Source organism: Dermacentor albipictus, chromosome 4 (assembly GCF_038994185.2).
Source record: "Dermacentor albipictus isolate Rhodes 1998 colony chromosome 4, USDA_Dalb.pri_finalv2, whole genome shotgun sequence".
NCBI lineage: Eukaryota > Metazoa > Arthropoda > Arachnida > Ixodida > Ixodidae > Dermacentor > Dermacentor albipictus.
Genome location: NC_091824.1, coordinates 143,136,782 through 143,149,299, shown reverse-complemented (window position 1 = coordinate 143,149,299; position 12,518 = coordinate 143,136,782). Strand labels below are relative to the sequence as shown.

The window sequence follows — 12,518 nt, the reverse complement described above, 5'->3', positions numbered from 1 at the left end:
GCGCAGGGCCCAAAGCAATGTTAAGCAATACTATGGCAAGATGGCTCGAATGTGATGCTTTGAAGTTGGGGAAAAGGCAATGATCCTGAAACCCTCATTGAAAAACAAACGACAGGTTCAACAGGACGGACCAGTTGACATAACTAAAAAATTATCTGAAACAAAACTACGTAATCACGGTACCGGGAAAACGAAAAACACCCCAAGTGTACCACAGCAATCTACTAAAACTCTACCGGCAGAGGGAGGCCATTGTGAACATGTCCCTTAACCAACCTGAGGAGATGAGTTAACATCAATAACGGGGGCAAAAGATATTCACGAGACCATTAACAAGGTAGTAGAGCAGGAAGAGTTGAATCCCAATCAAAGGGCCGAACTGAGGGAACTCGTGTTTGAATTTAAAGACATATTTACAGACACACCGGGCAGGATCACTGCAATTGTTCACGATAGCGAGTTAACCTCATCGGAGCCAGTTTGTTTGAAAGCTTATCGCGTTTTACCTCATCAACGTCAAGTCATGGCCGCTGAAGTAAGCAAGATGTTAGAGCTAGGTGTAATCGAGCCGGGAGAGAGTGATTATACTTCACCTCTTATCTTGGTTGAGGTCCCAGGAAAGGAGCCGCGACCGTGTATCGACTACCGCCGGCTCAACTTAATCACGAAGGGCCAGACCTACCCAATACCGCATATCGAGGAAAGGCTTGAGAGAGTGAGCAGTGCTAATGTAATCTCTACACTCTATTTAGTCGGACGGTACTGGCAGGTTCCGTTGACCAAGACGGCAAGGAGGCTTGCGGCGTTTATTTCCCTGACAGGAACCTTTCAGCCGAAAGACCTGAGCTTTGGATTGAAGAATGCTTTCTATTGCTTCTCTAGCCTTATGGACCAGGTGCTATGGAGAATGGAGGACTTTGCACGTCCATATCTCAATGACATAGCAATCTTTTCTTCATCATGGGCGTACCATATGCAACACTTATGAACTGTGTTCTGTCATCTACGAGAGGCCAACTTGACTGTGACGGCTCCCAAATGTCAATTGGGGCGTGTGGAGGTAGCTTATCTAGGTCATCTTATAGGGCAAGGCCATCGTTGGCCTTCCGAGGTTAAACTGACCACAATAGACAACTTCCCACAACCACGCACCAAGCGGCATTTGGTCACCTCAGGCACCTCAGGTCATTCCTTGGTTTGGCAGGTTATTACCAGATATATCCCGCGTTATTCCGAGATTGCAAGTTCTTTAACAAATGCTCTCAGAAAAACAGAACCACAAATGGTAAAGTGGGATGACGCAAATGGAAAGGCTTTTAGTATGCTGAAGAAAGCACTAACGAGTCAGCCAGTGTTGAGTGCGCCCGACTACTCTAAGCCATTCATTCTTCAGTGTGACGCCAGCAACCGGGCTATGGGGGTGGTGCTTTGTCAAAAGAGAGATGATGAAAATGAACACCCCGTACTGTACACCACTAGAAAGCTTTCAGTTCATGAGGAAGCATACAGTGCATCAGAAAAGGAAATGTGCCTGCTTGGTATGGGCGGCGCAGAAGCTAGCTTGCTATATTGCTGGTTCAAGGTTCACCATAGAGACTGACCACTGTCCCCTCACATGGCTGCAGCCTGTGTCTACGAAAAATGGTCGTCTTTTGTGCTGGAGCTTGGCTCTTCAACAGTACACCTTCGATATTCGCTACAAGAAGGGTAAACTTAACGGCAATGCTGATGGTCTGAGTCGTTGCCCCTAGAGTAGCGAAAGCCTCATGCTCACTCAGGTTTCCATGGCATTTTTGAGTTGGTGTCTCTTTTCATACATTTTTTTTTATTATTGTGAATTTGTAGTTGATTGTTAGCTGATTTAAGTAACCACGTCTTAACGCTTTCAAGAAATGGTTGTTTTTAGTGTTTAGGGGAGGAGGACGCGCGCGAGAAGGATAATAAGGCAGTAGCGTTTTTTTTTTTTTTTTTGTAAGGCCTGGTGTGTCTTGGAGGAGGGTGGCCTTGCGCTCGCTTACTTTGTGGTTGTGGGTCCGGCACTGTTCTAAAGTTATTGCTTTCCCAAACAGGATACGAAAAGTTGCGAGACTGGTTTGCAAGTCCTGTTTCACCGTACCGAACCAGGGAGAAAAGGCACACAAGAGCGCCACAAGGACTGATGAACAACTTCCAGGAATCTACCAGCTACGAACGAAGGGTTCGTCACGCCGGGGGGAAATTCTGCTGCTGAAACGGCGATCCCTCGCCCAGTGGCTGCATGCCCCTACTCGTCGAGATCTTCCTCCCCTGCCGGAGATGCTGTTACGGTTGGCGTGTAACACCCCAAGCAAGAAGGATGCTCGAAAGAACCTGTTCAACCAAAACGGAGGATGAATTCCTAATTTGCTATGGTTGTCTCAATTGGTTGCCGGTCTGGCGGGTGCCCCGCAGTGTTTACAGGCCCCTTAGTGTGTGTGCGACCAAGGGGAGAACCCTTTTCACAAACTGTGCGACTCTAGGAGAGACCCTTTCCATGAACTGTCTCGACTCTGGGGAGGCCCTTTCCGCAAACCAACGTCGCCTAGAAGAAAGGATCAGCCACCCATCCCGGACCCGCGGGTTGCCACCAGAGGCAAGCCCGGGCAACGTCGTGGGGAAGAAGGGATCAGCCGCCTACAATCCCCGACCCGCGGGTTGCCACCAGCGGAGGCAAGCAAGTGCAATGTCGCCTAGGAAAGTGGGAGCAGCCGCCAAGCACCAAAGGGACTCAGTGCATGTCACGTGACGTTGACGTGAGCAAGATCCCGCCTACGATTTTAGTGGGCCTATTTAAGGGGCCCTGCAATGTACATTTGAATTCATTCATTCTCTTCTTCTTATCCTTCACCACCCATTGAATGAACAGTGCAAGTTTCGCACTAGAAATCTTCTCATCCTTGCCTGGTCGCCATGGCCTACTGGACGCCTGCAGCCCGCTGACAATGGCACGCTACCCAATAGTAACGCCGGTTGAGGTTCGAGAAAGAAGCGTCACAACACTCCGCACATGTGATCACTTTCCTTTTAATTGTGGCATTAGGATGAACTTGGCATGTCTTCGCAGTTGGCACTTCCATGCTGATAGAGGAAACGCAGAAAACATCAAGACGATTGTTGGACTAACATAAGAACACACACTATTGATTGAATTGCACATAGAGGAAGCTACAGTAGCTATGCTCTAGCGCATACGAGGCAACCATTTTGAAACGTCGAGGTAATACAGATTTAGGGTCATACTCGATTCCGACAAGGATGCAATTTTCGGATCCATTTTATTGAGAAAAAAAGTGTGTGTTAGATTTGAGTAAGTATGGTAATGTCTCAAAACTGGTGTCATCCTAAAGATGACATACTTACCGCCTATATTCCATAAATTTGAACATGTGCCGTAAAGTAATTACTTAGGAAGTTAATTAGTGAATTTGTGTTAATTTGCTGAATGTGCATTTAGATATCTCCCTAGTATTGCCTGATTCCTTGAATAATCCAACTCAAGGACAAAAATTCTGCCATCTGCCACAGGCAACGTTTATAGATTACGTAAAATATAAAAGTGATCTCCCCATATGGGCCCGGTCCACTCGTGCCAGTGTGTCGGGGTAATGTTGGAACGCTTTAGGACACTGAAAAGGCCTCTTTCTTACCACAATGCGCACCTGTGCGAGCGAAAATCTCTCTAGTGTGTCACACTACAGAGAAATAGGGAAAACAGTATGTTTTGAGCCCATGGCTATGGTATTGCGCTCTTGCACTCCGTGGTTGCTTAGAGGCTTTGGCATTGCACTGCAAAGCGTGAGGTCGCGGGATGAAATCCCTGCCACAGCAGCCACACCTCGATGGGGGAAAAATGGAAAAACACCTGTGTACCGCGCATTGGGTGCACATTAAAGAACCCCAGGCGGTGAAAATTAATTCAGAGTCCCCCACTACGGCATGCCTCATAATTGGATTGTGGTTTTGGCATGTAGAATTTAATTATTTATTTTTTTGGATTTGCACTCATCGAAAGTTCTTCTTTGCCTGATAACTTGCTGCCTCATTGTATTTCTACAAATAGGGCGTGTTCACCAGCTGTGGTGGCTCAGTAGCTACGGTGTTCTACTGCTGCGCATGTTGTGGTTTCAACTGTGGCGGCTGTGGCATCTGTGTTTCAGTGGGGGTGGAATGCTAATGTGCTTGTGCACTTAGATTTAGGTTCACATCAAGCAGGCACAGGCTTTTGAGATTCATCTGGAGTCTCCCACTGTGGTGTGTTGTGTCCCATAGCCCATGTATTGCTTTGAATCGTTCAACCTCTTAAGTTCTAAAATGTGGTATGTTCATAGTGCTGCGATGCAAACATGTCGCATGCCTAACCCAGCCACCTATAATTTTGCCCTCTGGATTACTCAGGTCTTCAATGCACTTATTTTTGTTTGCAGGTAATGGGATCACTGTGACCATTTGAGGTCAGCATAAATGGGATCAAGCAAAAACAGCCAGCAGTCCACCACGAGCCAAATGCTGCACCATGGCGAGATTGTGATGGTGCAACACTGCGAGCACATTTTTCTTTTACAGCAATGACACATTATATTGACGTCTTAACTGGCTCTTTTTTCTTGAGCCTAAACCTACTTGCATCCTGTAGAAATGTTTCCTTTATGCCTGCTTGAGAGTGCGCTTTGACGTAACTGGACAAAATGCATACTAACAGCTACTTGTTAGTTGCTTTCTTTTGTACTGGAAATGTGTTCATAGTTGGCAAATTGTAGATCATTGAAAATGTGGCAGAAAGATTGTTGCGCAACTTGTTTTGTGTACGTGAAACTTGCAGATTTTGCAACAGGAGCTCATATGGTGTGTTCTTCAAAATGGATTGCACTCGTTTTGTTGCACAATGATCATTAATGTAGAACAAAGCACATTTGCTTTGTCTTTTAGGTTCGACAGTAAATATTTTTTGGCAATATTTTTTTTTGTTAACTTTAGCCAGCATGATTGTCTCACTCACGCTGTAGAGTCCTAGTACAGAGAGGCATATGTTTAGTACCTACACATCTGGTGATAGTAAATCTACTGGTGGCATCATTGGACTGGGAGTCAATGAAATTACACAGAGTGCATTGAAATGCAAATTAGCGGCACATTTTATATGCAGTATTCAAGTAGGAGCTGCCAAATGTAGTTTTCAGCCTGAACTGCAAAATCAGAATACCTAGGTATATACTTGCCAGCTTTCCTGCAGTACTTCTGGAAATACAGCATGAATTTTTTTTATTTACATATTTTAGGGCAATTTACACCATTCTTTGCTTGAAATATGGCAAGAACTGAATTAGTCTCCTACACACCACTGACCACAGAAAAGTACTAGGTAGTTATATTGCCAGTAAATGTTCTACCCCTAACACATAATGACAAATATTTGGACAATTTATTTAAAGCACTTAATCCTGCTTTGATAGCATCATTTCAATTATGTAATAAGTATAGTGACAATCATGAACCCATTTGTAAGCTTGTCTTATTTTCACTTTTAAGGGACCGTAGCAAGCAGTGTCCTAATTAGTGCTTGTAATACACGACGCTGCAAAGCAATCATAAAATAAAGAGGTTCACCTCCCCCCCCCCTTTTTTTTTCTAGCTTTACAGGCCTGTATCTTTGAAGTTAGATGGAAGGACTGATCTTTCTGTGTGCGGTTTTACAGTAAAGAAAGAAAGGGGATGGCGCATGAAGGACATTATGTAGGAACACGCACAATACATGTAGTAAGAGGACACTAATCGTGACTTCAACTCATCATTGCAGAGCCCTCTGGCAATGCTGCATATGTTCTGTAAAGCCACTGATCATTACTGCCAGTGTAAGCAGTACTGGTGGTGATAGTGAGGCCTAATTATGGCTACTAGAGCCCACTTGTGCTCGGTAACACAATTTGAGTGTGACATTACCCAAGCTTTGTAGCATGGCGGTAGTGCTGTGAAATGACTAGTTGAAAGTGTTGTTACCATTACGCCCTCTGAATTGCTGTGAGCTCACGTGAATGCCTGCTCGGAAAGTACTAGGAACAGTGGCAGTACATGCAGTTTATAGTACCCATGTGCAACAGTCTGGAGAGGGGCGTTCTTCAGCCTTGATGAAAAGGTCTGTGAGGAAGTCAAGGAACTGGAAGTCTTTTTCATTTACTACATTAGCTGTTACGGGCTCTTCAGAATTACTTGTAAATCTTGACGTTGTACTGTGTTTAATGAAATCCACGACAGGTTGAACTCCCCTCCATTGAACAGCTGCCTTCGTTCTTGGTGTCGCAAGTTTTCCTGTGACAGATAAGCATTGCGACACAAATTATATTGTTGATTGCAGTGTCTACAGTCGACGAAAATGAGTGTTATAGCAGCAGGTATCGTATTTATATTCTTGGTTTATTGAGCAGTACTTTTAGAAAGAGAAAAGTGCTTGCGATACTTCTTGTGGGTTCTGTTCTATGAGGCTTCCTGCTCGTCTGTCATACATTGTGCATATAAAGCAAACTATCTCTGCCATTTCATCACCTTTTTGTGCAGAATTGAAACTTATTCCGAGATGGTGCTGTTCCCCTTTCTTCCACTTGTTCTACATAACTCTATCCTCTTCAATGTTGAAGCAGGTCATTGAAAACAAATGGCAGTGTTGTTCCGTATGCACAGAGTTAAATAGGCACAAGATCTGTGAATGATGTCGCATACTTTATCTTTAACAGATTTCACTGCAGATTGTTAATGGGATTCCATGTAACCTAGATTTAGGATGCATTAGTGTGGTTGCTGTGATTCGGGGCCTATGCTGTTTCATTGTGCCAACTGTCAGGATTCCAAATTGCAGCCGGATTTGAGACATGACTAATTGGTAATCCAAATTGCAGCTGTGTACTCCAGAAGATTCACTTTAGCAGACTAACCCTATCGGAAAGGCTATGAAATGCAATCTTTAGGGGTGTCCGAATATTCTAAACTTTCGATTAATAAATTGAATACTCCCCTATTCGTTTCTGTCCTCGAATTGAATAGTTGCTATATGAAAACAGGAGTATTTTTCTAATAGTTCTAAAATATTTCATGTCGTCAACGGTGCATGATCAAACGTGAAATTGAAGCAAAAATACGATGACTTTTATCCCTTGAACAGCAGATGTAATGTACCAGAGCATGCTGTCTCTCAGGGAGCCGGGCTTTATTGGTAAAAAACCACGATCAATATTAAAAAAAATTTGTTTCGACGTAGCATTAGGCAATGGGTATTATTTTACTACACATAGATGCAGCACATGTGTCCTCCTGTCGTATTAAATATGAAGGCATTTCATTGCAGCATACTTGATACAATAGTGGCACTATGCAGCTGCTGCGACCATTGGAAATAGAGAAAATAAGGCCTCTTTTCTTTCGCTCGCTCTTCCATCGCCACAGATGACCCACATTTCTGGTGTGGGCGCGGAGGCATACACAAATGTTATTTGCGCGGCAAGGCTGCGTTTCTAAACTTAGTCTGATAATGCATGACCGCTTGTGCTCAGAAGAGTGCCGAGTTTGTGAGCAAACTTTTTAGTTAATCTTAAGGCTCCCTTTGTGCATTTAAAATGGAGCATGGATTTTAATGTGCCGTGTAATGACAGAAACTTTCTAGTGTGATGAAAACCTCGATGTGAGAATTGTTTGATATTGCTGGTAATAAGGCTGTATATTACTCAAACTATTGCGAAAACTATTCGATTTGATTTGTTTCTGGCGCTATGCGGTTTGTATTCAATTCGTTCTCAAAAACTACTATTTGCATACCCCTAACAAGTTTTCAAAACCTGAGCACACTCTAAGAACAGTTTACACCCTTTGGCGTGCCCCTTCTGCCACACAACAATAATCGTCATCTGCCTTGATGCGTTTCCTTTCTTTAACGCTGCGAGCCTGGTACTTTCCAGCGTTATCAGCATGATAGCATTGCCGACAGGAAATGCTATCATGCTGATAATGCGCATGCCGTTCTTTACTGGAAAGTACCGGGCTCGCAGCGTTAAAGAAAGGAAACACATCAAGGCAGATGACGATTATTGTGTGGCAGAAGGGGCACTCCAAAGGGTGTAAACTATTCTTAGGTGCAGGATGTTGTAATATGTTCGAGGGTTTTCAATTAATATGTATTGCCAAATCAATTGTGGAAATGAACCTAATATGAATTGAGATATAAGGACTGCAATGTTTACTTCCCCAGTCCCCCATCTTTTTTTTTTTTTTTTACTCAAAGTCGTGCGCACAGGCCTTGCGCAAAGGTGCCTAAGAGCAACAAATGAGAGGCTACACGTCTACAGGTTTGAATTGAGATCCCTTCAAGTTCGTCGCAAAGGAAGTCTTATTGCAATTAAGGTGTATCATTGTAAACAAATCAGATCAGGTAAATGAAGGCTCTGTGTTTTATTTATGTGTTTCTAACATTTGCCAAGCACAGAAGCTGGCATGCTGTAAACCATATCGTCCAGGCCTATTCTTTTTTAACAAGTTGCTTATTGTTTATACCACCCTATGGTTTCACTTTCTTCCACAAGCTTTTTGTCTAAAGCCCATTAAAGGGGCCTTGAACCACTTTTTATCGAAGTGCAGAAAGACATTTGAAGTGAAGATAGGCTATTTCAGAACCACTTTGCCAGAAAAAGTACTTCAATGCATTCAGCAGAAACGGAGTTATCGGCAATCAAACATGGCCTCAGCTGTGCACCCTTTCCTCCTCCAATACCTTGCACTGCGAAGGCTACGGCAGAGACGTCGCAGCTGCGTGCAGTTCAACTTTCTGATTTGGTGCCTATGCCGTGCTAAACAAAAGCCAAACGCGGGTGTCCTCGTAGAGCCACAGTGCGCTTCGCCACTGGACTCGTGGTGGCACCTCGCTGCGGCCGCGGTGTAGCCGAGCGCAGCGACCAATAGCAGCCGCGCATTGGAGTGTGCTTTATGACGAAATAAAGCGAGGAGCATGGGGTTTTCGAAAAGAGAGCATTTGAGAAAAAGGTGACTTCGCTCTCCGCTTGCGAGCTTCACGGACCGCGTACTCACAGCAGAACTTGGCTGAGATGTTCACAACAGCGTATGCATCCCGCAGACTATGTTATTTCACCAAGCCCGAGGGGTGGTTCAGGGCCCCTTTAAGCGAAATTTCTTTGTACATTATGATTCTGCAGCATGTGGTTGACAAAGCACAAGTTACTACTAGACAAACTAAGTTTTGTGTATATTCATGTAATATTGTCAGTGCCGTAGTTGCTGTAATGTGTACATGTGGTGATCTTAAGAAGCCAGTTATCTCGCTACTGCTGCTGCATTATGCACCATGTTCCTTCATTTTCATGCAAAAGCTATTATTTATGTCTGTAGCAATTCTTTGTGGAAATCAACGAATTGAGCGTTTATGTTCCAAGTCACCTAGAGAAAAGGACCAATGAACACATTCCCATGGTTGAAGTGCTTTTTTAAAGGGATGCTGAAGAGAAATATTATGTCCAGTTACCTTTGTATATTGTGCCTCTGGAATACTGAGCGGATTATTTATAGCATGAGCTAATTATTGTGAGCCAGAGAGGGTCTGCAAACAGAAAATGGGCATTGGAAGTGCCTTGAAATAGCTTTCCATGACGTCATAAATTTTTATACGATGTGTTGGGGATTGGCTAATTATTCATGTATTAGGAAAAGTTACACTACACTTGAAAGTGAACAATGATTAAAACTGGCAATATTTTGAAATGTTTTTCGTGTACAAATGCACCAAATATGCAAAAACACTCAGAAATCTATGACATCAGATAGGTGCTAAGGTTTTGGTGCTTCATTAATAAAGAGGACTTTGGTGTTTATTTTCTGCACTTATAATCAACCATTTTATGTTACATAAATGCAAATAGAATTTGGAAGATTGCCTGCCTAACTGGTTTAATGTTTCTTTTCAGGTTCCCTTTAGATATTACTCGCGTTTAACTATAATGATACGATTGTTATGTACGCTTAGAATTATTATTTTACTTTCCTCTTGGTGTATTGTACTAACTTGAGTTCTTCATAAGGAGGTGCACAAAAGAATGTCTGGTGTACATTATTCCGGTGCTTTTTATGGTATACAGATATAGTTTGAGCACATTGCTGTAGCAAATAGAGCTTGCATGAATGGCCTGTTTTGAGACATTCTGGAAGGGACACTAGAGGCAAATATGAAGCGTAGCCTAAAGGATAGGTTGCGATTTGATAATCACTCAGCTTTTCTTCTGCACGAAAAGGTTACCTAGTCATTTAATAAATTGTGATTATAGACAGCATATAAAATGACAAAATGGGTGGTCACACATTATCCGCGCATTGGCCTGTCATAGGATTTTGGAAATTTGGGTGACTGGATGCTGCAGCCTTTGGCCAGTCAGAAGGCTTATAGCTCTGACAGAGTAATGTGAAAGAGTAGAATTGGTGTATTTGGTGAGAAATCCTTTAAAATTAGCCAGAGTGCATTTTCTTTTTGTTCAAACACAATGTCACTATCTTATTTTGCTCGGTTGGCTACTATATACCAATTATATATTTATATGTGTACAGTCTATGCCATTGGGGAGAGGTTATTTTGACAGAGGTGATTGACCCTATTCTATGCTTGTCATTTTCTTAAAAAGCAGTGTCCTCAATAACGGTGACACCTTGGAGGTTTCAGAGTACTCGTCTATAACTTTAGCTTGTCTTTTAATATTTGCCTTTAGTGTCTTTTATAGCGGTGTGCTTAGATATAGTGTTAATTTATAGTCTGGACATTTTCGCTTGATATATTGAGGAAATACTGTTTCACACCTTCCGTCCCTTTGACAGCCCTGGAAAATTTCTTTGGGCGGTTTTGGCAAAGCCTGTGTTGACTGAGGTTGAATGTTGTATGCTTGTAGATGTGCAACATAGTTGAAATTGACCAAAAGTTGTACAACTAAATGTTTGGCAGATGCTGCGCATGTGATTGTTACTCAAGTAAGAAGCCTCTGTTGGGGTCAGGTTTCACTTTCGGTTTTATCTTTTTGTTGGTAAGATGTAAATAGTATTTTATATATGTTGATAGTGTTAGATGGCTACGTGTTCTGCTGTACAATTTATAGCCTTCTTGTACATTCAATAAAGTGTCAGTGGAAGCTCTTTGCCATGTACTTATTGGAGTGTTGGAGTAAGCTGTTGGTGTCTTTCTGTGAAGAGCTTCCATTTATTGAAATGGTTGATTCATAGTGTTTCTACAGTATTTCTTGAAAACACAAGAAACGACACATCCGGCACACTATTTTTTCAACACAGCATCTTTTAGACAATTTTTTTGCTTATGTATCTTGTGTATTTTCATTGATATTTTTTCATTTCTTTACTACCACTTGATTCTTGGCATTTTGTGCTACTACCTGAGGCCATTGTTATCCACCGCCGCGAGTGACCTGGATGCTCCAAGCGTGCGAAATGCAGTGGCATGCTGAGCATGATTAGGCACAAGCCTTCGACTGTCATGTTGCAACAAGTATTAATCAATTTGTTAAGAAGACATTGCTGCCAGTGAACCATGCACCTGAGAATTGTAAAACATTTTCTGACAACCAATCCTATTTTTGCAGCAGTGGCTGCTCGGTGGGCATATGTGGCCGAAAGGTATAATTATGCTGTTGTGACAGATGAAAAAAAAAATATCTAAGGCTGCAGTAGTACTAAAGACTGCTAAATTTTTGCAGTAACTTAATTCAAGGGGGGGGGGGGGGGGAGGGGAGGTGTTGAAACAGCCTAGATTCGGTATTTTACTGGTAACATCCACAAGCAACACAGACAATGGTCTCCTGCTCACAGATGTTTCGGACATAAGTGAAATCACTCGGAAGAACATGAGAAACGGCACACAAGTGATGTTATGAATATTATTTGAAGCATTGCTGGCAGCTATTAGTAGGTACAGTTTTTAAAGAAACCACATACACAAAAACAAGAAATGGAAACGTGATTGCCCCCGCAGGGGCGCCTGCATTAGCAGGCGTTTGGTGTGTTGCGACACCATGGACCCGAGCACATGGGCGTTGGACCTTCCAGCGTGTAGCCATATGCGGCTGAGCCACATTCGGGGAAAAACGGATCCTGGGGCTTAGTCGATGCTGGGTGTTTGGACTTTAAGGCCCCTCAGTGAAGGTAACCCACACCTTTGGCCTTAGCTTCACGTAGACGGCACCCACAAGTCTCTGCTAAGAGGCATTATAGCATCCCCTTGTTTTTAAGCTCCATTGGCTGCCATTGCTGCAGAAAAATATGAACATTTATGGCTTCAACTTTTTTTCCCCTCAATACTTCATCCAGTGTCCAGTGGCGTAGCCAGAAATATCGTTCGGGGGGTAAGGGCTCACGTTGCAGCTCGGCCTCCTCATAAAATTTGTCAAGGGATCAAATACATGAATAATAACTGCATTGCCATTTCCAAAGATGCTGCAAACGAATTCTTAAACGCTACG

General features: G+C 43.0%; 1 protein-coding gene across 2 annotated transcripts in view; it reads left to right on the top strand.

Annotated features, from left to right (window-relative positions):
- TBC1D23 (TBC1 domain family member 23) overlaps positions 1–7,759 on the top strand; it is a 39,534-nt gene extending 31,775 nt beyond the window's left edge. For both annotated transcript variants that reach the window (XM_065448468.2, XM_065448469.2), the window contains exon 17: positions 4,443–7,759. In XM_065448468.2, coding sequence (XP_065304540.1) covers positions 4,443–4,446 — 4 coding nt within the window. In that variant the 3' untranslated portion in view covers positions 4,447–7,759. The remainder of the gene's footprint in view (positions 1–4,442) is intronic.
- The last annotated feature ends 4,759 nt before the right edge of the window (positions 7,760–12,518 follow it).